Source organism: Vipera berus (assembly GCF_964194415.1).
Source record: "Vipera berus genome assembly, chromosome: 5".
Lineage (NCBI taxonomy): Eukaryota > Metazoa > Chordata > Lepidosauria > Squamata > Viperidae > Vipera > Vipera berus.
The window spans coordinates 98660338-98687644 of NC_138207.1; the positions used below are offsets into that span (position 1 = coordinate 98660338).

The 27307-nt window shown below is 40.7% G+C and overlaps 1 protein-coding gene and 1 long non-coding RNA gene across 2 annotated transcripts in view; one reads left to right on the forward strand and one right to left on the reverse strand.

Moving 5' to 3' along the window:
• Positions 1 to 27307, reverse strand: part of NRG3 (neuregulin 3) — a gene marked incomplete at its 5' end in the record, with an annotated part of 601033 nt that overhangs the window by 133205 nt on the left and 440521 nt on the right. Inside the window, one exon of the mRNA XM_081329735.1 lies at positions 3666 to 3739. Coding sequence (XP_081185861.1) covers positions 3666 to 3739 — 74 coding nt within the window. The remainder of the gene's footprint in view (positions 1 to 3665; positions 3740 to 27307) is intronic.
• LOC308669198 overlaps positions 1 to 27307 on the forward strand; it is a 119577-nt gene that overhangs the window by 85529 nt on the left and 6741 nt on the right. The window lies entirely within an intron of this gene.

Below are 27307 nucleotides of genomic sequence, written 5' to 3' on the forward strand. Positions count from 1 at the left end.
TTGTTGTCCCAATAATCCTTGCAAAAAGAGCAATGGGCAGTGATAAAAACACACATTAAAACCCAAAACAGGTGGGGGCGAAATGGTGGGGTGTGAGGTGTGGCCTGTTATTACTCAATGAACCATCTACATTGCACTGATCCCCAACTGGGGACTGAGCCGACTGGCACTGCCACATCTTTAGGCCCTTATGAAAAGATAGGATGGTTGGGGCCAACCTGGCATGGGGGAGGGCAAGATGTTCCAGAGGGCAGATAAAGGCCTTCTCCTGGACTTCGCCAGCTGGAATACTTGGGCTGACAGGACCCACAGCATGCCTCCTCTGTTGGCAAGAATGGACCCATGCCATGAATTAAATCTGAAGGTGTGGGCTCCAGTACAAGTTACCTACCAAAAGGAATCTTCTAAAACTTGAGAGCAAGCAAGTGAAATTTTGATATTTTGAACTCTTGGATCATCATATGCATGTTGACACTAGAACTGGATAAGTCTAATGTTGCTTCTTCATCAAGGTTGCCACTTTCTTTCTTACATGGTTCTACATGGTTCTATGTATGTAAATTATGTGTACAGTCAGACATATGTTCATTCTAAAAACGATGGAAAAACAGACTCCTGTGTTGACTCATTTGTCAACAGTTAATAATGTAAGACTAGATGAAAACCGTGCCAAATTAAAAAGCAACATCCGGAATAACAATGTAATAAAATAACTAGGTGTTCTTTGTCATGGTTGTCCCAATAATTCTCACAAACAGAGTGAAGGGCATTCTAAAAAATAAACCACAAAGGACATGAAATAGTTGCTTGCAAAAGAAAAAGCTCTGATATTCCAAGCAATACCTTTGCATATCATACAATCTCACAGCAAGGATAAATTGATAAATTGATGCTGGTTTGAAACATATCACACAGACAAGGATGTAGATATGTGTGCATGTAAGAGAGAGAAATTATGAAAAACAATCAAAATCTCTGGGGAATTTCTGGGGAATTGTTACAATAGGAACAATGGTGAGAACATAATATATTTCAGCTTCCTTTGACATGTGACAAGTTGCCTATGATCCATGAATAATTGAAATGATTTAAAAAAAAATATTCCAGAGGAGCCTATAGGCAAACACACTTTGTTAGGTCCCCAAAGTTGCTTTTTTTAAAGGCAACTAGACTTTCTTTGTTTTTCCTTGAAGACGTTTCACTTCTTACCCAATAAGTCCTGTTCTTCAGAAGCGAAACGTCTTCAAATAAAAATAAAAGAAGTCCAGTTGCCTTTTGAAAACCTGGATGATTCAGAATCTCAACAAACCCACTTCATTAGGCCAAATCAAATCTGAATTTCATTGGTCTGAAACGCTATCTTCACTTTCCATCATAAGCAATCACCCCAAAGGCGCTTTTCAAATAAACTATTTGAAACAACCTTTAACATTCAACAATGGCAGAATCTTCACAGTTGAAGTCACAGGTCCAGTTTTGATGGTCAACCACGCAGATTCTACTACCGCAAATTTAGTTTTTATTTTTATTTTAGATAGCTGACTTGATGGGACGGTCACTGAATCCTAAACTAGGGTTAATCAGTGATCCATTTTTTAAAAAAAAAAATTAGCAGTGGCATCAAGATTCTTGCTTTGATGTTTCAAAGCGTTGGCACTTGATTTTCTTTTTAAAGAGGATTTTCTTTAACTGCAAATTGTACTCTGCAGAAAGAACTGCTTGTTTTGACTCTTACTTTCATATATATATATATATATATATATATATATATATATATATATATATATATATATATATGTATATATATATATATGTATATATATATATGTATATATATATATGTATATATATATATATATATATATATATATATATATATATATATATATATATATATATGTATGTATATATATATATATATATATATATATATATATAAGGTAAAGGTTCCCCCGCACATGTGTGCTAGTCGTTTCCGACTCTAGGGGCCGGTGCTCATCTCCGTTTCATAGCCGAAGAGCCAGCGTTTGTCCGAGGACGTCTCCGTGGTCATGTGGCCGGCATGATTGGATGCCAAAGGCGCACGGAACGCTGTTACCTTCCCACCGTAGTGGTCCCTATTTTTCTACTTGCATTTTTACGTGCTTTCGAACTGCTAGGTGGGCAGAAGCTGGGACGAGTAACAGGCGCTCACTCTGTTACGCGGCACTCGGGATTCGACCCGCCAAACTGCCGACCTTCTGATCGACAAGCTCAGCGTCCTAACCCACTGAGCCACCGCGTCCCTTTATATAAATATATATATATATATATAAATATTGGGGCACCCAGGAGAAACAATCTTACTTAATTACTGGAATGAACCTGCATATCACCAGTAAGACTGTGCTCCTAATTTCAATGACCATCTCTAAGGGAACAGATCAGATTGGGATTAACTGTACGGTTGACGATTTATTATGAAATTTTGTTCTCTTTGGACCTGTTTGCATTTTGGAATCAGCTTTATATATTTGGTACAGTCAATTGATTTAATCAGTCAAGTTTTCTACTTCTAAAGGGACATAAATATTCACATGTGACTCAACTTTTGCCACCAATTCAGTATATAACGATTCAGAAGGATGTCCCTGTTGTATCTTTTTTTATTATGAAATTTTGTTTTCTGTGTACCTATTTGAATTTTAAGGGATGCGGTGGCTCAGTGGGTTAGGACGCTGAGCTTGTCGATCAGAAGGTCGGCAGTTTGGCGGGTCAAATCCCGAGTGCTGCGTAACAGAGTGAGCGCCTGTTACTCGTCCCAGCTTCTGCCAACCTAGCAGTTCGAAAGCACGTAAAAATGCAAGTAGAAAAATAGGGACCACTACGGTGGGAAGGTAACAGCGTTCTGTGTGCCTTTGGCGTCTAGTCATGCCGGCCACATGACCATGGAGACGTCCTCGGACAAGTGCTGGCTCTTCGGCTTTGAAACAAAGATGAGCGCCGGCCCCTAGAGTCGGAAACGACTAGCACACATGTGCAGGGGAACCTTTACCTTTACCTATTTGAATTTTTGAATCAGCTTTATGTTTTTTGACACACTCCATTGACTTAATAAATCAAGTTTTCCTCTTCTTTTAAAGGCACATAGGTATTCACATGTAACTTAACTTTGGCTGTCAATTCAGTATACAATGACTCAGAAGAATGCCCTGGAAGCATATTAAAAGGAAGAAGAATGATCTCTGTCTGATTATACCAAATGCTTTGAGAGTGAGATGTGATCGAACTTGGACATTCAGTCAAAGGTCACATTTTTTTAAAAAAAATTCCATTTATATCCCGCCCTTCTCCGAAGACTCAGGGCGGCTTACAAGCTTAGCAGTAGCCTTCATTCTATGTATATGCCTGCTTATTAGGGCTTTCACACACACCCCAAGCGGCATTATTACAAAGTCAGCTTAATTGCCCCCAACAATCTGGGTCCTCATTTTACCTACCTCGGAAGGATGGAAGGCTGAGTCAACCTTGAGCCTGGTGGGACGCGAACCTGCACTAATTGCAGGCAGCTGGTGTTACTTAAGGAGGCATTAGCCCACTGCTAATGTCATTGTCATGGCAAACATTACCTCTGGCAAGCAATAAAGACAGAAGAAGAGGTGGGGGAAAGAAAAGAAAAGACGTACTTGGATCTGATAAGATGGAGTCGGTTTTCGGCAAAAATTGGTCACAGCGGACTCCTTGGTAGCCTTCTTTGCACCTAAGTAAAACAGAAGAAATGACAAAGATACGCATGCGGTAATCACAAGCTCATTTCAAGACATCATTGGAACGGAAATCTTGTTCATAACATACATAATGTTCATAATGGTTCATGACGTTCACCCACAACCTCCAGAGCTCTGGGTGTCACTCCAACATTTGCGGTTTTTAAGAAGAGATTGGACAATCATTTCAATCGATCAATCAGTCAACCAATCAATCAGAATAGAGCTGGAAGGGACCTTGGAAGTTTTCTAGTCCACCCCCTACTCAAGCAGGAGACCCTATATTATTTCAGAGAAGTGGCTGTCCGGTCTCTTCTTAAAAACCTCCAGTGATGGAGCACCCCCAACGTCTGAAGGCAAGCCATTCCACTGGTTGATTGTCCTTGTTTCTCTCCTTGATTAGTTTCCATCCCTTGTTTATTTTCTTGCCTTCTGGTGCTTTGGAAAATCAGTTGACCCCCCTCTTCTTTGTGGCAGCCCCTCAAATACTGGAATACTGCTCTCCTGTCCCCCCTAGTCCTTCTTTTCTCTAGACTAGCCAAACCCAAATCCTGCAACCGTTCTTCATATCTTTTAGTCTTCCGGGCCTTTAACCATCTTAGCTTCTCTTCTTTGCAGTTTTTCCAAAGTCTCAACATCTTTTTTCTAATGTGGTGACCAAAACTGGATACAGTATTCCAGGCGTGGACTTACTAAGGGTTTAAAAAGTGGTGCTAATACTTCACGCGATTTTGATTCTATCCCTCTGTTTATACAGGCAAGGATTGTATTAGCTTTTTTTGGCTCCTATTTAAGTGATCGTCCGCTAGGACTCCAAAGTCCCTCTCGCAGTTACGGTTTTTTGAGCCAGGTTTCGCCTAATCTCTACTTGTCTGAAATTGGATAAGGTTTCCTCCTTCAGTAGGAGGTTGGACAAAAGACCTCCGAGGTCTCTTTCTGCTCTGTTATTCTGTTATGTGTCCACCATTTCATAACTAACTGAAGACTCAAGGGCAACTATTTTCCAATTTTCTATCCCGTTAACAGATTCAGATGAACCCAATGCGTTGTTCTCGGGAGCACCGTTCAAGTAGGTCTCTACACTTGTTATTATTCAGCTACTTTAATTATAGCTGTGACCTACACTTAGCTTTACTGACTTGACCAAGACTATAGGGCTTCATTCAGCGTGGTGGATAGATAGCTGGGTTTGGTCTATAGAAGGGCATCCATACAATCAGTTGGAGCAAGTGTTAAAGTGGTCCTTGGGCTAATAAGGATGCCTTTGAAAAGCAGTCCTGCATCTCTCCTAACAGTGAGAACAATCAGCCAATGGAACCACTTGCCTTCAGAAGTTGGGGGTGCTCCATTCACTGGAGGCTTTCAAAAACAAACTGGACTGTGTTCTGTACCAGCCTGCTACCGGCCCTGCAGAAAAGGCAGGGACAACCCCTTTTACAAGAAGGCAAGAGGCTGGAACTAAGCCTACCAAATTTATGGATACAAAAGCAAACAAGACACGAACCATGAAACAGGAGCTATTCAAGCGGTTGCCTTCAGCAAACCAGCCCTCCCACGCATTCCCCCTTTTATACAGTTCAGGGCGTGGCTTCTCTCTGCCTCCTTCCGAGGTGCCCCATTGCCTTCCTCTGTTTACTCCTGATTGACTGCCTCCTGCGTCGGGCATCCTTGAGCAGGGCCAGCTGTGGGTCATCTTCATCCACGCTGTCAGGCTCACACAGCTGGGTCTGCGTCGTGACCAGGTGGGAGGGGCCTGGCTGAGGGCTCTCATCAGCAAGCTCTCCAACCCCCTCAGCAACCTTTCCAACACCCCCCTCCTCCTCTGAGTCGTCCGACCCAACTGCCGAACCCACAGGATGACCCTGAATCACAACAGACTGAAATGGCATAGTGTCTCCTGCTTGAGCAGGGGGTTGGACTAGAAGACCTCTAAGGTCCCTTCCAACTCTATTATTCTGTGTTATTCTACACATCTAGAAATAACCTTTTGTAAGTTTATATAGCGGGGGGGAAAATGCAATGTATATGGGATATCTGTATTCCAGGAAAAATTCTCTGCTATATCTCGTATCTTCTGGTATAAATGATAGGAGGTTTTTTTTAAAAAAAACAACAACAACAAAAACAACAACAACTTTCTGTAATTCCTCAGGGTTTCTCAGAACAAAATAATGTGTAGGGCAGGGGTGTCAAACTCAATTTCATTGAGGGCCGCATCAGCATTGTGGTTGCCATCAAGGGGCCGGGTGGGTATGGCCAGGGTGGGCGTGGCCTACTGGGTGGGCGTGGCTAGAGTGCATATGGCCTACTGGGTGGGCGTGGCCAGCTCTACATCGTTGGCATCAAGGGTGCCTATGGGGGCCTGGGCAGGAGTGGGACAGATCTGAGGTTCTCTGGCAGAAGGAGGGTCTCTGGGCCAGGGCCAAGGCAGTGTGGGCCATTCCCTCACTGTTTCCAGGATGGCTTTGTGGGCTGCATGAAACCACTTCGCGGGTCGGATCTGGCCCCCGGGCCTTGTGTTTGACATGTCTGGTGTAGGGGCATTGCTTAACAAAGCCATCAATGGCATTACCATATTCAGACAATTTAAACTAAGACCGAGATGATAAGATGATTATAAAAAACAAGCAATGAATTCTCAGTGCTATTCTTTGGTAAACATGAACCGAGAGTTATCTTTCATAAAGTGCCATCAGGCAATTTTGAACGAGCAGGGATATAAATCAGAATTCAGTGCCATACTTAGTAATGCTGCTAGTTGAGGGCAGGGGAATTCAGAATTATCAATTCATGAGTAATCTACTACTGCATTCTTGGAGTTGGTCTATATCAGGAAATTTCATACTGACAATTTCAGGAGGAGACAAACTCCTTGTGCGTCTAACCACACTTGGACAAGTAAAGTATTCCATTCAGTTCAATTCAATTCATTTTCAGATTGGGTTGAAAAATTAGGAATTCTAAGTTTCCTTCTTTTCCCTATGTTACTTTCACTTTCTATTTCATAATACGGACGGAGTCATCTCCCTACAATCTCTGCTATCAACCAAACAAAATAGTTTTGTGAAAATCACAGGAAACCAAGTCCAGTCAGATCTAAATAAGTCTTCTGTACCCTAATGGCTACCACTATAACTTGAATTTTATCTGGACGCAACTTTGATTAACTAATCTACCGATACATTACAATCCTCCTCCTAGCCTAGACCAGGGGTAGGCAACCTTGGCTATTTTATGACTCGTGGACTTCAACTCCCAGAATTCCTGAGCCAGCCATGCTGAGGGGAAAGGGAGAGGTTTCCAAGCTGAGCCATGCTGGCTCAGGAATTCTAGGAGTTGAAGTCCACGAGTCATAAAAGAGCCAAGGTTACCTATCCCTGAGGTAATGCTTAACTAATACACTGAAATGCCCTAGATCAGGGGTAGGCAACCTTAGCTCTTTTATGATTCGTGGACTTCAACTCCCAGAATTCCTGAGCCAGCCATGCTGAAGGGAAAGGGAGAGGTTTCCAAGCTCAGCCGTGATGGTTCAGGAATCGTGGGAGTTGAAGTCCACGAGTCATAAAACAGCCAAGGTTGCCTACCCCTGGCCTAGACAAATAGAGACATTTGTTGGCTAGCAAACAGAAGGCATGGAACTTCCCATCTCCATATAAAATCCAGAGAATCAAAAGTAACACATACTGTAAATACATATACAAGAAATAAACTCATACTCAAGGTGGTGTAGGGATGGGATTAAGCCTATAGTTTAACCATCCATTTGGCAATACACAATATTTATGGCAGACATGACAGAAGCACTGAGCACTACCAGTGTTGATTTTCTGCTCAAGACATGGATATCTAAACAGTCTGAAGGTAACTTTTGGGAAAAATATAATGCATGCTAAACATAACTCCTGCAAAAAAAATAGCAATGATATTTAATAATCAGATCAGGGTAGGGCATAACAGACATTCTGTTATTCCTGCTACAGCTGCTGGTTTCAACCTTGCTGCTTAAAGATGCCCAGTGCAATGCAATATTTTAAAAAATAATAACAATGGAATAAAATGCAACCTAGCAGCCTAGAACTAAGTCGAAATTTCCCAACAGTTAAAACAATTAACCAGTGGAACAACATGTCTATAAAACAGAACAGAACAGAACAGAATAGAGATGGAAGGGACCCTGGAGGTCTTCTAGTCCAGCCCTCTGATCAAGCAGGAGAACCTATACCATCTCAGACAAGTGACTGTCTAGCCTCTTTTTAAAAATCTTTTTTTAAAAAAAGAAGAAGAAGAAAGAAGAGAAGAAGAAGAAGAAGAAGAAGAAGAAGAAGAAGAAGAAGAAGAAGAAGAAGAAGAAGAAGAAGAAGAAGAAGAAGAAGAAGAAGAAGAAGAAGAAGAAGAAGAAGAAGAAGAAGAAGAAGAAGAAGAAGAAGCTGTGAACGCTCCAATCCAAACTGGAAGTTTTTAAGAAGGGATTGAACAGCCATTTGTCTGAAATGGTACAGGGTTTCCTGCCTGAGCAGGGGGTTGGACTAGAAGACCTCCAAGGTCCCTTCCAATTCTTCTCTTCTCTTCTCTTCTCTTCTCTTCTCTTCTCTTCTCTTCTCTTCTCTTCTCTTCTCTTCTCTTCTCTTCTCTTCTCTTCTCTTCTCTTCTCTTCTCTTCTCTTCTCTTCTCTTCTCTTCTCTTCTAATCTACCCTACCCTACCCTACCCTATCCTATTCTTATTTTCCCCCAATTTGTCAGATTGTTTCATTGCACAATGCTATCCCTAAAATACACAATGAATGCAGTGAGATTTTTCTTGTAATTAGCAGTTTACTCTCTCTCTCTCTCTCTCTCTCTCTCTCTCTCTCTCTCTCTCTCTCTCTCTCTCTCTCTCTCTCTCTCTCTCTCTCTCTCTCTCTCTCTCTCTCTCTCTCTCTCTCTCTCTCTGCATAGGCAGATTAGTTCCAATCTATATTATTGATGCAATTTAATGAAGATAAATCATTTGCTTATATCCAACGAATTAGGAGGCATCCTTTTCAATTCACTGCTTTGATTTGATGATCCAGTTCAGACAATCGTTTGATTTAGACCAGACATGACAGACTCGCAACATCACGTGACGTCGCCCAATGTATCGGGACAGTTTTGCCATTGCTGGCAATGGGGTGGGCGTGGCTTCTGTGTGATGCATCCCACCCGCGGGCTGGCAGTTTGACACCCCTGATTTAGACATTTAGTTAATTGCCTTCACACGTCTGAATTGAAACTTCACTCAGCTCTGACCATGAATGGTGCATAGATCTTCAGGTGGGTCAGTAAGAAGCATAAGATAACCTGAAGAGGAACATTTAATCCTGAATCAGAGTACAGCTATTTCAAGATCAAGACTTGTTGTGAGCACCCATGCACTCTGAAATGTTTTTTTTAAAAAAAAGATTAAATCTGAAGCCTTGCAGAGACCTAATAAATAAATACAGCCCAAATGGAGTGTTTTAGGTTTTGAGTCATATATGTCCAAATGCCATCCTCATGGTGGTACTCTTGACAAAAATAAGAACTCTAAATGAAAGATTTCACACTTCTGCTGAGTGAGCATTCCCATGACTAACCCCCTCAGAGAAATAAGTAATCCAAATCCAGCATTAATTAGCTTTCCCTTGGCATAGATTATAAGGGCTGCTGATTCACCATATGTCCAAATGCAGAAATAACTGCTTTTTTCCCATGAAATGTCAGCGGTGAGTTGACAAAAATTGGTTATATCCCTCCCTTTTAGCCTGGCTCAGAAATCGACTGCTCAAAGCAAAGAAATCTGTTTTTTTCTCCGTTCGTAGAGAGGCAAATGCTGAATATCTTTCCTTTTCTCTCTTTATTTCTTTGTTTGCATGTAAAATGCATCTCAGGGAGCAAAAATGTCATCTGCTCTGTAGAAGGGAATTTCTAAATAACAAAAGCAGCCCCCTTGGGCCATTTGTTCATGGTTCGTTTTATCATATCTGACAAACCTAACAGATTGCATCAACCTTGTGGGACAGTTTGATATCGACACAATAGATAAGCCTACACAATTATTTTAAGCCTGTCTGCCCATTTTTTCGGTATCACCCAGATCACCATTACCACCACCACTTTGCTGTTATTGTTACTGTTTTTATTTCAGTTAGAATAACGGAATTATTCTCCCCTTAAATCTGTGGGAGAATTTAAGTATTTAGTGTTATTGAATCTTAGAGCTTCACAAACATGCTTACGGCAGAAGCTTCAAAGACATGGTACAGCTGCATAAATTGCTTTACTGCAGACAAGCTAGAGAACCATAGAGATGCAGGAGACCTGCCTATGATATCTATGGTGGTTCTCAGTCATCCAAGTCATGGTTTCTTCCAAAGGTGCTTTTTCCAGAGACCACTGGACTTTCTTTGTTTTTCCTTGAAGACATTTTGCTTCTCATTCAAAAAGCTTTGTCAGTTCTGATTGGATGGTGGGGAACTAAGGTAACATACGACATACAACCGACAATCTTTGCTGGCATGGCGAGTTTCCAGTTGTTTTGGAACTGTTGGTGAGACCGTTAAAAGTTGTTGGCGCTGTTTGAATTTGTTCTACCAGCAGCAAGATCTGATTGCTGGCCCAGTGATGGATTCTACTGCAAATCAGGGCTGTTTCCAGAGGAGGCAGAGGAGGAGAGGACCTGGAGCTTATGGAGTGAAGGAACTGGATGAGGCTGCCGGCAGTCCCAGAGGAAGAGAGAGAGGCTTTTGGAGGAGTTGGTGGCGGCGGCAGCAGCGTGCTCCAGGGGCGAAAAGAAGCAAGGAAAGGGTGGAAGAGTCAGCATCAGAAAAAGGTTGTCAGAATACAAGCTAACCTGAGGGCTAATCCACATGGAGCCCCATTTCCATCTGTCCTGTTTGCCATCATTCACTCCCTAGAGACTAAAATGGACAATGTGAAATTTGAGCGGGCCCCGAACAAGGAGTATATATCGGAGGTGGTGACCCTTTGAGAGCTGTATGCAACAAAATTTCATTTTGATGTATGCCGATTGGTGTACATTCAAAGTGACAATAAAGTTATCATCAAATGGAAGGATTTACATCCCTTGCAGTCATCTGGCCGTTAGTGCTCTTTCTGACAGTCGCTGAGGCCACTTGGAGGTTTATCTGTGCCCTCAGAGTCAGCTTAATAGTGCAAATGGGTGTGAAACCTTCTCGGAAAAGCTTTTCAGCAGTTCTGAGAAAGCTCCACACCCATTTGCACTATTAAGCTGAACCTGAGGGCACAGATAAACCTCCAATTGGCCTCAATGACTCTCAGAAAGAGCGCTAACGACCAGATGACTGCAAGGGATGTAAATCCTTCCATTCTCCAGCATCCAGTCAGAACAGAGGAAGCTTCTCGGATGAAAAGCGAAACATCTTCAAGGAAAAACAAAGAAAAACCCCGTTGCCTCTTGAAAAAGCACCTTGGGGACGATCTGCCTATAGTAGGTAGACAGTAGAAACCACGTTCTATTTATATATTTATATATTTATATTTATTTAATTTTTATACCGCCCTTCTCCCGAAGGACTCAGGGCGGTGTACAGGGCAATAAATATTAAAAATGAAGTACAAAAGTTAAAAAAACAATTAAATATTATGCCCGATATAAACAGTAATTAAAAAAATATTGCTCCATGGTTAAATTCTATCTAGGCATTCTCCATCTGCCTTTTCATCTTGGTGGATGATAAATGTTCTCTTCCTGACCTTTAAACTGAAACTCATCTCTTCAATGTCTGTTTAATGACTCTTCTTGACTTGAGAATCACTGTTTCCTATATTCTTATTTTCTGCCCTTATGTCAGGAATGATTAAGGGGCGGGTGGGAAGTATTCAATCCATTCTAAACCAGGAAGATCCTGACATTATTTCATTACCAGCTCTGTTCCAATTTATTTTTTATTATTAGATTTATATACCGCCCTTTCCCGAAGGACTTTGCCCATAAAGAGACAAAAAAGTAGGCAGCCTAGAAAATGTTTGAGCAAAGACGTTCTGAAGTTGCAGAAGGGATTTTTTTCAGTGTCTTCAGAGAAGTTTATTTATTGACTTATTTCCAACTGCCATGTAGTTTATAACCAACGGAAAACGTGTTCAGGAGCACATCTTCTAATGAGGATTCAAGCTGTAGTCAAATCTCCAACTGAAATTACATACTGCTCAGCTCTTTAGGCCTCGTGCATAGAAATGCAAATACCATGTTAATTCATTTTGTAACATTTATGGAGATTTAAGTGGATTGCCCTCTTGCTTTGAAATATTATCCCACGCCTCATAACAATATTTGCTTAAAATTCCTGTGAACTCTGTGAGGTCAGTCCCTGCGCTCTTCTCATATTACAACGGGGATGCTCACCAAATTCTTCTCATTTCCCGCCCCCCCCTCTAATTCTGCTTATCTCGATCTTGCCTGTCAAAGCATCTTCATGCATTAGCAATCTATCGTTGGAATTTGTGATTTCTCAATTTAGTAAGACCTTAGTAAGACCGCACTTGGAATAACCCATCCAGTTTTGGTCACCACGATATTAAAAAAAATATTTTAAAAAAGGTGTTGAGACTCTGGAAAGAGTGCAGAGAAGAGCAACTAGGATGATCAGGAGTTTGGGGGCTAAAAGGAATGAAGAACGCTTGCAGGAATTGGGTATGTCTAGTCCAGGGAACAGAAGGACTAGGAGAGACGTGATAACAGTATTCCAATATTTCAGGGGCTACCTCAAAGATGAAGGGTTCAGCCTTCTTTTTCCCAAAGCACCTGAAGTCAGGACAAGAAACAATGGATGGAAACTAATCAAGGAGAAAAGCAACCTAGAACTAAGGAGAAATTTCCTAACAGTGAGAACAATTAACCAGTGGAATGGCTTTCTTCAGAAATTGTGGGTGTCCCATCACTGGATGCTTTTAAGAAGAAGCTTCAAAGTCATTTGTCTGAAATGGTATAGGGTCTCCTGCTTGAGCAGGGGGATTTGGACTAGAGCAGGGGTAGGCAACCTTGGCTCTTTTATGACTCATGGACTTCAACTCCCAGAATTCCTGAGCCAGCTGGCTCAGGAATTCTGGGAGTTGAAGTCCATGAGTCATAAAAGAGCCAAGATTGCCTACCCCTGGACTAGAGGACTTCCAAGGTCCCTTCCATCTCTGTTAAGCAGTTAATTGTTAACTCTGTTAACTTTATACAGACTAAAGTCCATGTCTGAAGTGACTTTCCACTCCTGTTTTTAGGGTCCCTCCCACTTCAACACCCTTCTACCCAATCTAGCTTCTGCACAGATGAGACGTAAATCCCACAAAAAATCTCAGCGCAAACACATCTGAATTCCTTTGCATATCAAGCACTCCTTCCTTTGTTACCCATAGTTGGAGGAATAGCAATGTGAGACAGGAATGGCCGTTCCTCCTCTGTCCCAATTCCTCATCAGTAAGTCTTAGTTTGCCACCTGACAAAACTATCTAAAGCTCTTTTAGTTCCTCCAGGTTTGCTCTGACAGATCACCCACCCATCTCCTTTTATGGCTAAGCCATTGGCTCTTTTATGACTCATGGACTTCAACTCCCAGAATTCCTGAGCCAGCCAGGCTGAGGGGAAAGGGAGAGGTTTCCAAGCTGAGCCATGCTGGCTCAGGAATTGTAGGAGTTGAAGTCCATGAGTCATAAAAGAGCCAAGGTTGCCTACCCCTGGGCTAAACCAACCTTTTCTGTTCCTTCACCCTTTTCCAAGCTTTATCTCTGGTTTCACACCCTGCACTACAACATAGAGGAGTTGGGTTGGGTTTGGCTTACATGACAGTTGAACACATTCAGCAGCACCCACATATTTATTATTCTCATCATCGCCATGGTGATGGTGATGATGGTGATGGTGATGACCACCATCATCATCATTGGAAGGGACCTTGAAGGTCTTCTAGTCCAATCCCCTGCTCAATCCCCTACATCATTTCAGACAAATGGTTATCCAATTTCTTTTTCTAAAAACTCCACAACTTCTGAAGGCAAGTCACTGGTTGATTGTTCTCACTGTCAGGAAATTTTCTTCTTAGTTCTAGGTTGCTTCTCTGCTTGGTTAGCTTTTGTGGAATAAACCTATGGAATAGACTTATGGAATAAACCCACTCCTACCCATTGGATGGAGTCACTGAAGCAGTAGGCATGAGCCTAGATGGACTCCAGAAGATGGTAGAGGACAGGAAGGCCTGGAGGAACATTGTCCATAGGGTCGCGATGGGTCGGACACGACTTCGCAACTAACAACAACAACAACAACCCATTGAAAGTACTAATATTTAAAGAAGTACAAAGAGAACAAATTGCAAAATCTTCTACCAACCAACCTCTATTCTGTAGGCAAAGAGACTTCCAACTATGTCAGGCTAGCATGAGCTGTGGCCTGGTTTAATTTGTGCAAGGTTTTCTTCTTATAACCACAGAGAAGAAACATCTGTGTGCTGGGAGCATGAAGGAATGAAGGCAGCGCTACAGATTTGGTAAGCTTCTCCATATGGTGGGAGGTTCATCAGACCACAGTTCCATCTGGCAAAGGTTTTAATTGGCGAAGAGCTCTCCATCTAGAAAATGAACAGGCAGGCTTTATCTGCCGCAGCTCCACTTTGAATGGACACAAAGGACTATTCTAATAAGCCATCTACCTTTATGCAATCCAGCAAGTAAGATTGCCATCTCGTTAAGCACGTTTCTACAAGGTTCAATGTCAGAGAACACAGAAAGGACCGGATAAGAAATAATTATCAATTGATTTGAGGCACATGGTGAAGGACAATCTGCTGAATTAGTTTTACTCCTAGGCTGCCTGTGGATTTGTAGAGCAAATAACAACACCAGGGCTTAGATATTCTATGGTCTGGGTCACGCACGAACAGAACCCTACAGCCAACTGACAGCAACCCTAGGTTTGCAAGTTTAAGGGGAAAGCCAAGCTTTATTTTTGTACGGCATTTGTACTTGGTTTCGAATAATTCTGTGATTGTTCACCAACAATCAGTGGTCTGGGATGAGCTGCTAGAGAAATTGAATGGATAAGAAACCAAAAAAAATAGTCTCTGTTGAGTCACACTGAATGTTGGGTGTTTCCACGGAGAAGTCCGACTTGGTTTGTTTTTAATCTAGTATTTTTCATTCATGTTTTTAATTCCATGTTGCTTTCTTGAGATTTTTTTTCTACCTTCTTTCTTCTTGTTGTTATAAACACATAGACTCCCAGATTGTTCTGAGCAATTTGACATTGTGAGTATCTAGGAGGAGATCTAAGATACCGGATGGTTCCAAGTGATGCAATTTTTTTTCCTTGGTGAGATCAACTGGGAAGTATGGTTTTTCACTGGTTCTCCTCCCATTCCACCTGAATCCAACTGGTAAGGTGGAGAGGGCCAACCCTAGGCCCCTTATTTATGGGAGGTCAAAAGGCTAGGTTCTCTCCCCAATCCTATTCAGCTCTTCATGAAACTGCTGAGTAAGATCATCCATCAGCCTGGGATTACCATCAGTACTGTGATCTATTCAATTGTGCATCTCAAACCCAGACCACCCAACCAACATTGTCAAATGCTTTCTCAGTGCCTGGAGCTTATATGGATCTGGGATGGGGAAGAACTGATTTCAGCTCAACTTTGACAGGACTGAGTGCTTTACTGGTGATTTTCTTCTGGTGATTCTCCATCTTTCACTCTGTCTGGAGCTATCAGAGTTGGCATGCAATCTTGGGGGTTCTCCTGGACTCATGGCTCCTGCTGAAAGAGGAGAAATACATCTTGTGCAAAAACTGTGCCCTTTCCTAGATCAGGAGGCATTGCTCCCAGCTCACTCATGTCTTGGTTGGTCTACTGCAATGTGCCTTACATGGGGCTACCCTTGGAGAGCATTTGGAAGCTGCCTCTGGTTCAGAATGCAACAGTACAAGTGGTAGCAGACCCACTGTAGTGCACCCACATAGCACCATTGTTGTGTGAATTGCACTGGCTCCTAGTAGGAGCCCAGGTGCAATTCAAGTTGCTAGTTGTTAGGTTTATCAGGGTCTCACTGATGTTTTTTTGTTACAAAGAATTTTTGTTTTAATTGTATTGTTTATTTTATTCTTCTTCACCACCCAGAGTTCCTTCTGCTAGTCAGGCCCTGTCCTTCTGGTAGAAACAGGATTTTTCTCCCAAAGCAATGTTTTTATTACAAGGCAGGGAACAGTAAAGTACGTTCAAGAAGCTGAGTTCTTGGATGTTTACTTTAACATTTTTATAGGCTGTTTCATCCTTCAAGACCTGGCAGACTTATAACTTTGTTTTCTTCCTTCCCACAGCAAAATTATTTCTTGGAAGCAATTCCAAGATACACTAGTCTTTACTTCTGAAAAAGAATAGGTTTTGGGGAAAATGTATTTGGGAGAAGTGAAAATAAAAAGCAAGCAAAACATAGTATTCTATGAAAAAAAATGACACAGCATACTTCATCCAGCAATATTTACTGATTGTTGTAATAACATATCGCTGTATATTTTCCCTGCCTACAACAATGATGGCTAATAATGAAGAGTAAAATTCAGAGACACAAGGAAAGAACCTTTTTTTCCTGATCATTAAGGTAGATAATCCTATATTTTATTTAAAAGTTGGACTGTACAATTCTAAGGGCTTCCATATTCTCCTTTACATAAAAGCTGGTAAAACAATGCTACTGAAGGTGCCTTAGGAAGTTGGTTCTATTCAGACTAGAGAAGAGGAGGAGAAGAGAAGGAGAAAGAGAAGAAGAAGGAGGAGGATAAGAGAAGGAGGAGAAGGAGAGAAGGAGGAGGGGAAAGATAAGGAGTAGGAGGAGGAGGAGAAGAAGAGAAGGAGGAGGAGGAGGAGAAGAAGAAGAGAAAGAGAAGAAGGAGGAGGGAGAGGAGGTGGAGAAGGAGAAGGAGAAGACGACCAACCAACCAACTTTGGTGTTGATCATCTATTGTGTTTGGTAACCAAAAGGTCACTGAGACCCAAAGCTTTGCAGCAAGAAGGCTTCTCCTCCACACAAAGGAGAACATTCAGATAGGATGTTGTGTTGCATTGTGTTGTGTTTTTCAGTAGAAAATACAGATTTCCTCCCAGGTCACTGTGATCTAATTTCAGTCTGCCTTAGCTGGCACACCAAAATGTGGGTTCATTGGGCAAACATGATCTCTACAAATGACTTTTCATTTTCTAATCATTGTTGTCAGGACATAAATCCAGGACAAAAAAATTATAAAAAGAAAAACACAGAAAATTAAAAAAAAACAATATGTGACTGCAGCAGGAGCAGAACAGTATACATATTTATCTAACTGACACTGTACTATCAGTTAGCTTAATGGCTAGGCAAAGAGGATAAAACTCATTCCTTTTCCATTTCTTAACCCAAAAAATAAGACAAAACCCATGCAGTAGGAATTGTAATCCATTTTATCAGGTTGGGGGAACATTACGATGATGTGAGATGTGTCATCAGCAGCTGTGAAACTGATTTGGCTAACTTCAATTTTATTGCATTTTCACTCACTATTAATTTCTTCACAAAATGACAAAGCTTTTCAGATATATTCAAAGTAGCCCAACCATCAGCAGAGTCATTCTGAATAGAAACACGCTCACAATGTTGATTAGGATTCTTGCTAGACTGAAAATGAATAGGTGGGTAAGATGGGTAGATGGGTAGGTGGGTAGGTGAGTGATGGATAGAGGGGTAGATGGGTAGATGGATAGATAGGTAGGTGGGTAGGTGGGTAGGTGAGTGATGGATAGAGGGGTAGATGGGTAGATGGATAGATAGGTAGATGGGTAGGTGGGTAGGTGGGTGATGGATAGATGGGTAGATGGATGGAGGTAGATGGGTAGGTGGGTAGGTGGGTGATGGATAGATGGGTAGTTGGGTAGGTGGGTAGGTGAGTGATGGATAGAGGGGTAGATGGGTAGATGGATAGATAGGTAGGTGAGTAGGTGGGTAGGTGAGTGATGGATAGAGGGGTAGATGGGTAGATGGATAGATAGGTAGATGGGTAGGTGGGTAGGTGGGTGATGGATAGATGGGTAGATGGGTAGGTGGGTAGGTGGGTGATGGATAGATGGGTAGATGGATAGATAGGTAGGTGGGTAGGTGGGTAGGTGAGTGATGGATAGAGGGGTAGATGGGTAGATGGATAGATAGGTAGATGGGTAGGTGGGTAGGTGGGTGATGGATAGATGGGTAGATGGATGGAGGTAGATGGGTAGGTGGGTAGGTGGGTGGGTGGGTAGGTGGGTAGATGGATAAATGTATAGATAAGTAGATGGATAGGTGGGTAGATGGGTAGATTGATGGGTAGATTGATAGATGGACATATAATTTTCTCTTCTCTTCTCTTCTCTTCTCTTCTCTTCTCTTCTCTTCTCTTCTCTTCTCTTCTCCTCTACTCTACTCTACGCTACTCTACTCTACGCTCTTCTCTTCTCTTCTCTTCTCTTCTCTTCTCTTCTCTTCTCTTCTCTTCTCTTCTCTTCTCTTCTCTTCTCTTCATTTGACTCCTGGCAACCACCTGGATAACTCTCTGCAGTTTTCCTGGCAACCAGGGCTGAGAGAGAGCAGCTGGCTCAAAAGTCACCCAACTGGCCTAGTGCCACCATACCAAACTGTTTCTCTCCAACACTGCTTGAGATCATCCAAATCACATTTGGATGACAGCAAAACCATTCTACTTTTCAGAACATTAAATTAGCATTGAACCTCTGTTGAGCAGAACAAAGTTGAATGCTAGTTAATAAGCCCATGAACTTTCAGGAACATACTCTGTGTTCTGTTCATGTTCATGCCTTCATGTCATGGAAGAAAGAGTGCGGAAAAGAAGAACAAAGATGATTAGAAGGCTGGAGGGCTAAAACATATATAAGAACAGTTTCAAGAATTGGGTTTCTGTAGTCTAGTGAAAAGAAGAGTCAGAAGTGACGTAATAGCAGTGTACCAATATTTGAGGGGCTGCCACAAAGAAGAGTGGGGGGTCAACCTATTCTCCAAAGCACTTGAAGACAAGACAAGAAACAACAGATGGAAACCATTAAGGAAAGAAGCAACCTAGAACTAAGGAGAAATTTCCTGACAGTGAAAACAATTAACCAATGGAACGATTTGCCATCAGAAGTTGTATATGCTCCAACATTGGAAGTTTTTAAGAAGAGATTGGACAGCCATTTGTCTGGAATGGTATAGGGTTTCCTGCCTGAGCAGGGGGTTGGACTATAAAACCTCCAAGGTCCCTTCCAACTTTACTATTATGATTATGATTCTATTCTATTCTATTCTATTCTATTCTATTCTATTCTATTCTATTCTATTCTATTCTATTCTATTCTATTCTATTCTATTCTATTCTATTCTATTCTATAATTCTATTCTATTCTGTAATTCTATTCTATTCTGTAATTCTATTCTATTCTATTCTATTCTATTCTATTCTGTATTGTAAATCTATTCTATTCTATTCTATTCTATTCTATTCTATTCTATTCTATTCTATTCTATTCTATTCTGTATTGTAATTCTATTCTATTCTATTCTATTCTATTCTATTCTATTCTATTCTATTCTATTCTATTCTATTCTATTCTATTCTATTCTATTCTATTCTATTCTGTATTGTAATTCTATTCTATTCTATTCTATTCTATTCTATTCTATTCTATTCTATTCTATTCTATTCTATTCTATTCTATTCTATTCTATTCTATTCTATTCTGTATTGTAATTCTATTCTATTCTATTCTATTCTATTCTATTCTGTATTGTAATTCTATTCTATTCTATTCTATTCTATTCTATTCTATTCTATTCTATTCTATTCTATTCTATTCTATTCTATTCTATTCTATTCTATTCTGTATTGTAATTCTATTCTATTCTATTCTATTCTATTCTATTCTATTCTATTCTATTCTATTCTATTCTATTCTATTCTATTCTATTCTATTCTATTCTGTATTGTAATTCTATTCTATTCTATTCTATTCTATTCTATTCTATTCTATTCTATTCTATTCTATTCTATTCTATTCTATTCTATTCTATTCTATTCTATTCTATTCTATTCTATTCTATTCTGTATTGTAATTCTATTCTATTCTATTCTATTCTATTCTATTCTGTATTGTAATTCTATTCTATTCTATTCTATTCTATTCTATTCTATTCTATTCTATTCTATTCTATTCTATTCCATTCCATTCCATTCCATTCCATTCATTGTGGTCTCCAGGGAGGGTGGGGTATATTGCTTTTCTACTGTTCCTGTATTGGGCTGTTATTCTTGTAAATAGCCTGGAGTCCCTGAGAATGAGTTGGGTGACTGTAGACATTTTCTTAAATAAATCAAATAAATACAGAACAGCTAAGTGAAGCAATGGCATTATCCTCAGCAGAAAAGTATAGTCTGTACATCTATATTCTCAAATTCTGAAAGCTTTTGTGCATTTTTAATCTTGTGGTCCTGCACTAAACTACTGTGCTAAAGAACACCTCAGATAAAATGTATCTTAACAGCCCTTGAATTCTTGTCTGATGTTTCCCTTCTCTGGCATTATTTATTAAATTTATAACTGTAAATTTATTTAAGTTTACATTATCCTCTTCTGCTGGGATCATTCAGTGACGGAAAAGCGCTTTCCTGCATGACTGCATAAAAGCATCATTTTATTAAAGTCTGCACAACAGGGGCATATTTTCAATAAATTTATCCGACTTTTATCTCAAAATAAGAATACGAATAATAAAAATACTGTTTATGATGGATGGGTAAGAGCTACATGAAATAAGAAGCATTGCACAATTATTCAAATATTTGGAAAATAATGCAGGACATTAATTCAAATAAAACTTCCAAGCACTAAATTTGTTCAGAACATTCGGTCCAATCTTTAATGTATTTCTCAGTAACTTAAAGGTATTAAAATGGATATTAGCTTGAAAGAGAATACATATATTCTGAAAATTAGACACATAAATGCAGAAACAGAATATAAGACAGGGAAAGTGATTGTCCCAAACATTCGAGAACCACTCAGTTGTGGGACTATAAAAATTAAGTGGAGAGCGCTGAATCCAGAGTAAGTAGACAGACCAAAAGAAATAGATCATATCTCAGCTCAAACAAAATGGCCATCAATGGGCACACAAAGAGATAATCAAGGAGATTATCAAAAATCCAAAAAGATAATCAAAAATCCAAAAATGAAAAAGACCAAAACATCTCTCACTAGCAAAGGACACCCACATAAACAGGGTGTAAGGTCCTGCCTCAACTAGCACTCCCAAGAAAGCAGAACTCTTGAAACTGGCACTGCTTCAACAGGAACTTTCATTGAGAGGTAGTGAAAGCAGAAAGGCAAGGCAAGGTCTGAATAATTCCCATGCGAAATGGTACATTGAAAACCCCTTTTATAAGCTCTCCCAAGTGCCCAACTGTCCATTTGTTTTCCATCCAATCCACATTGTTATGGGAACAAGAGCAATTGTTTCGACAGGAACTTTCATTGATAGGTAGTGAAAGTAGAAAGGCAAGGCAAAAATCTGCATAATTCCCATGCAAAACATTACAGTAAAATCCCTTGTTTAAAACCCTCCCCAATGCCCAACTATCCAGTTCATTTCCAGTCAATCCACAGGTGTGAAGTTATGAGAACCGGAGTGATAAGGCATGGTTCTTAGGCATTGCATCCTCTTCCCAGTGGAGTGGAGATAAGGCAGATGGCCCCAGGCATATTTCTCCCCCCTTTGACACTCAAAGAGATATATCAAAGGTGAAAAGAACAAAATAAAGGAAACACGAAACACCAAGTAAAGGAGACTAGACAATCACCTGTCTGAGATGGTATAGGGTCTCCTGCTTGAGCAGGGGGCTGGACTAGAAGACCTCCAAGGTCCCTTCCAGTTCTATTCTATTCTACATTCCAAAGCCCACAATAATCTCCCCTCCCAACTGAATGGCAGAGCCCCGAGAATGAGGATTTGAGGGGAGCTGACACAGGGATTAACACCAAGATTAACACTAGACCAACAATCAAAAAAGCAAACAATACCCCCATCAAAGAATTGCCAAAGAAGCTAACCGTAAACAGCAGCCCAATGAAGGGACCACCAAAATCACTCCCATGAACACTGACTAACTGTCTCGCCTAGGGCGCGCAAAGGAAAAAACAAATCTGCTGTGAGTGGCATGGTGGCCCGGCGGTGAAGCTATTGGCCTTCCATTCGGAAGGTTGACAGTTCAATCCCAGCTAGCAGCAGGATATTTGAAGGGCCGGATGTGGGAGGCAAGGAGCATGCCACCCATCCCTTACTGACCAGTGAATGGGATGACGAGCGTGACCAAGGCCTTACCCAGTGGAGAGCGGGCGAGAGTTTTCCAACGCAACCTGATGCAGCAGCATGGGCGAACGCACAATCTACTAGAACACCTGGCTGTTCCTCCTCATAAAGCTACATTCGATGGGGAGCTACTGTCAGAGCCCACATTCTAGGGTGCCTCTTCTCTTTCTTTAACTCAAACTCTTTTCTCTTTTCATTCTTGTCATGCTCCTGGAGGGAGGGGGGGAAGCATTGTGGGTTATTGCCTTGGTTTCCTCTATCGCTACACTATAACACTTTGCTGTTTCTGCATGCTTCCTCTGTGAACTTTCTCTCCCCTTGATGTCAGCTAGAATGGGGGGGGGCAGAAGAAAGAAATGCGCCTCCGGCAACTGGTTTATCTCTGCGTTCGCAAGGGAAGGTGCGACGAGCTGACAAAACATCGCTGCAGCCCGGAGACAGCCTGGCGTTATCTCTTCTTTCCCACAGCGGACGTAACACCTGGGGATTGGCCTGTTTGAACTGGCCGGATGAACTATGGGATAGGGTTTGTTTGGGACACTTTTAGCCTATTGATCTGAGTGGGAAATCCTCAGATCCTGTCTATTTATGCCTGCTATCAGCTTCTCCTAATAAAAGTTCCTTTTGGAAGAAACTTCTTCCACGAGTTCTGCTTTCTTGGGATGAGGTTTTGAAGTGGGCCCTGACAGCTACCACAAATTGCATGAGCTCCCAATGTTCACTTTCCCAGCCATGGGAAGAGATCGCTATGGATTTTATTGCTGAGTTACCTGAAAGCAGGGGAAATACACTGATACGGACTGGGAGTGATCTTTTTTTTCGAACCAGGCTCATTTCGTCGCCTACTCTGCTCTCCCATCGGCCCAGAAATTGGCTAAGATATTCCTTAAACACATTTACAGACAGATGGGGACCCTGAGAAGCTACCTTTATTTTTGTGGCTCTCCCTGCATCATTTTATATACCACTGGCTTGCCCTGACAGTTACCTAGTTGGGTAATGAAACGTCTGCAATAAAACAGCCAAGCACAAAAAGCACCAAGGGACCCCAGAGTTCAACCCAGATCTGCAAATATTCTCTTCTATCCATAACTCTTAAACTCAAATCCTTTGGCCACCTAATGAGAAGGAAGGACTCACTGGAGAAGAGCCTAATGCTGGGAAAGATTGAAGGCAATAGAAGAAGGGGACGACAGAGAATGAGGTGGCTGGATGGAGTCACTGAAGCAGTAGGCGTGAGCTTAAATGGACTCCAGAAGATGGTAGAGGACATGAAGGCCTGGAGGAACGTTGTCCATGGGGTCGTGATAGGTCAGATACGACTTCGTAACTAACAACAACAATCTGTAGCTCAAACGGGATGAAAATCCATGCCATCAAGAACGAAACTTTTTCTATTTCTTATTTCACTTTCAAGACCCAATGTGGTAAATAACAGCACAGGAATACCAAATGAATTATTATCAATGTTACCGCAACCCAAAATACATCTTTGCACAAAGACCTTGCCAAGATGTGTTGTAGCACCAAGCATTAATCCAGCAAAGCTGAATTGCAGGTTTCTTTAAAATCCATTAAACTTCCTAACACCAGATAATAAGGGAGGCCATTAGTAGCAGAGCTGTGAGTTAGATATACACAAAGTGTTGGCTACACATTTTGATGGACTAAAGCTACTGCTGAAAAACTATCAGGATTCGCTTACTTTGTGAGAAGGTGAGGTTTCCTGGGTTCATCAGCAGGTGTGTTGCACTCAACAGCTTCACATTTTTCTTGATAAAAGTAGTTAACTATGGTTTGCTGGCAAACAAGGATTTCTGATGTTTAGGTATCTTCAGATACCATTCCTCCACTTTCATTCATAGTGTCACAAAGGAAACATGTAATTTAGTGTGTGTGTGGGGAAAGGTGCTCATGAATTTGGGATACAAACAAAACAATATAAAAGGAATTAAACTTTACTCATACTTTCTGAAACACTGGGAGTTCCTATTAAAGAAAGCCATTTACTGTAGCAAGGATCAAACATGGAGAAGGTACATCTTGGCAAACTCGTAGCCTCAGGCAGGAAAGCTACACATTTCTTCCAGTTTTGACTATACAGGGATGCTGTTATTCCTTCAAACAAAACAAGCACCACCTTTCTTTCTGAAGCAGAACAGATACACTAAATATATAATATTTATTATGGTTGCTGGGCTACAAATTAAACTGTCAACTTCTGGGAAGCATAGCAGAACATAGCCCCAGAAGCTGTGATACTGGAAGAAAATAAAAGCATAAACCTGGAAAATAACAGTAAAAACCACCTAATATCTAGAATGTTGTGAAACATTGGCAAAACACATATAACACTGCAGTGAATACATGAATAGACCCTAATCAATTGAAATAAAGTGAGAAATTAATCAGTAAAAATATTTTAAGCCTACACTACTGACATTCTATCCATGAAATACTTAATTGAGTCTAGGATTACTTGAGTCAATATATAAAAATGAGAATGGATGTTGGTCAGCAACAATTAAAATATAACAGAATTAAATCCTAGTCACAATAAAATGGTCTTAAAAACGAAAATGGAAATAGATGATGATGAGATAGATAGATAGATAGATAGATAGATAGATAGATAGATAGACAGACAGACAGACAGACAGACAGACAGACAGACAGACAGAGATAGATGATGGATGGATAGATGGAAGATGATAGACAGACAGACACACAGAGAGATAAATAGGTAGGTAGGTAGGTAGGTAGGTAGGTAGATAGATAGATAGATAGATAGATAGATAGATAGATAGATAGATAGATAGATAGATAGATGATTATTATATAGACAGAGAGGTTGAGATTGGTAGGTGGATAAATGGATAGATAGATAGATAGATAGATAGATAGATAGATAGATAGATAGATAGATAGACAGACAGACAGACAGACAGACAGACAGACAGACAGACAGACAGACAGACAGACAGACAGACAGCTAAATAGACAGATAAAGCTTGCTTGCCACTTGAAACAAGTGTTAGAACAACTAACCAGTAGAACAACCTGCCTCCAGAAGTGGTGAATGCTACAACACTGGAGGTTTTTAAGAAGAGACTGGCCAGCCATTTGTCTGAAATGGTATAGGGTTTCCTGCCTGAGCAGGGTGTTGGACTAGATGACCTCCAAGGTCCCTTCCAAATTATTATTATTATTATTATTATTATTATTATTATTATTATTATTATTATTATTATTATTAAGTATACACATTTTTCATCTTCTTTTGTCTTTTTTTGGAGGGGGGGGCAGGGATGAGTGGCAGGTTGTAATTACTCTTTCTTTCAAGTTTTCTCCTACCCAAAGAAACAATGGTCCTTTTTCTCTATCTCAAAGAATTTACTCTAATGTTTTGATCCTGGGTATTTGGTGTGTATCAATGCAAATTCTTCCGACACACACCCTCTCCCCTTATGCATCTAATTTCAAAACACACTTATTGAGGATGCATTACAGTAGGCAATGGCTTAAAATACGAACTATGCCCTGGAGCATATCTGCTAACGACAAAGCCTGCATACTAACTGGGAAGAAGAATATTGTGATTTATTTTTTTTAACACCATGCTGTTTCAGAAAACGTTATGGGTCACGCTACCTTGACTTGTGCTACCACATTGATTTGAACATGATGTGCTACTGCACGACACCTTGGTTTGAAACCCTGAATGTCTGCTTAGACTCAGCACGATGACACAATTTTCATTTTTGTATGTGGAGCTTTAGTGAGTTACGGTCCTCTTCTGACTGAGACCCAGCTGAGCATACAGATGCTGCAACAGTCGCAAGTGTAAAAAATGGTGATAAATCACTTTTTCCCGTGCCATTGGAATGTCAAATGCTCACTAAATGAATGGTTGGAAGTTGAGGACTACATGTAGAAACGATGAGAACAATGAGAGGTATAACTTTATAAGACAGCCACTTTTGGTGTGGATTTTAAGCCTAGACCAGGGGTAGGCAACCTCGGCTCTTTTTTGACTCGTGGAGTTCAACTCCCAGAATTCCTAAGCCAGCTGTGCTGGCTCAGGAATTCTGGGAGATGAAGTCCACGAGTCATAAAAGAGCCGAGGTTGCCTACCTCTGACCTAGACCATTATGAAGGGAACTGAAATGAAACCAGCCTTATAATTAGAAGCCGATATAAAAGGTGGAGAAAAAGGCAACTCCGATGGCAGAACTACTTTACCTAAAAGGGAAGATTAAAAGGCTTGAAGCTTTGTGAAAATTTGAAATTGGAATTGAGCTGAATTCAAACGGAATCAAAACTGAGAAAGATGGACAAAAGGGGATCACAAAATTGAATTGTCCCAATTGTTGGAAGAGAAATGTTCTCAATAATAATAATAATAATAATAATAATAATAATAATAATAATAATAATAATAATAATAATAATAATAATAATAATAATAATAATAATAAAGTTGGAAGGGACCTTGGAGGTCATCTAGTCCAACCCCCTGCTCAGGCAGGAAACCCTATACCATTTCAGGCAAATGGCTGTCCAGTCTCTTCTTAAAAACCTCCAGTGTTGGAGCATTCACCACTTCTGGAGGAAAGGTTGTTCCACTGGTGAATTGTTCTAACTGTCAGGAAGTTTCTCCTCAGTTCTAGGTTGCTTCTCTCCTTGACTAGTTTCCATCTGTTGCTTCTTGTCCTGCCTTCAGGCGCTTTGGAGAATAGCTTGACCCCCTCTTCTTTGGGGCAGTTCCTGAGATATTGGAAGACTGCTATCATGTCCCCCCTCATCCTTCTCTTCATTGAACTAGACATACCCAATTGTAGCAACCATTCCTTATATGTTTTAGCCTCCAGTCCCCCAATCATCTTTGTTGCTCTTGTCTGTACTCTTTCTAGAGTCTCAACATCTTTTTTACATCGTGGTGACCAAAACTGGATGCAGTATTCCTTCTCAACTAACACTTGGACTTCAGATCATGAAAGGAAATTGAATGGTCAGTCCAGGAAGGATTAACAGGAAATGCTTCTACAAATCACATCCAATTTATGGAACAGTTTTCTACAACAGATAATGATTTCCCTCAACATGGACAGTGTTAAAAGGTAATAATAATAATAATAATAATAATAATAATAATAATAATAATAATAATAATAATAATAATAAT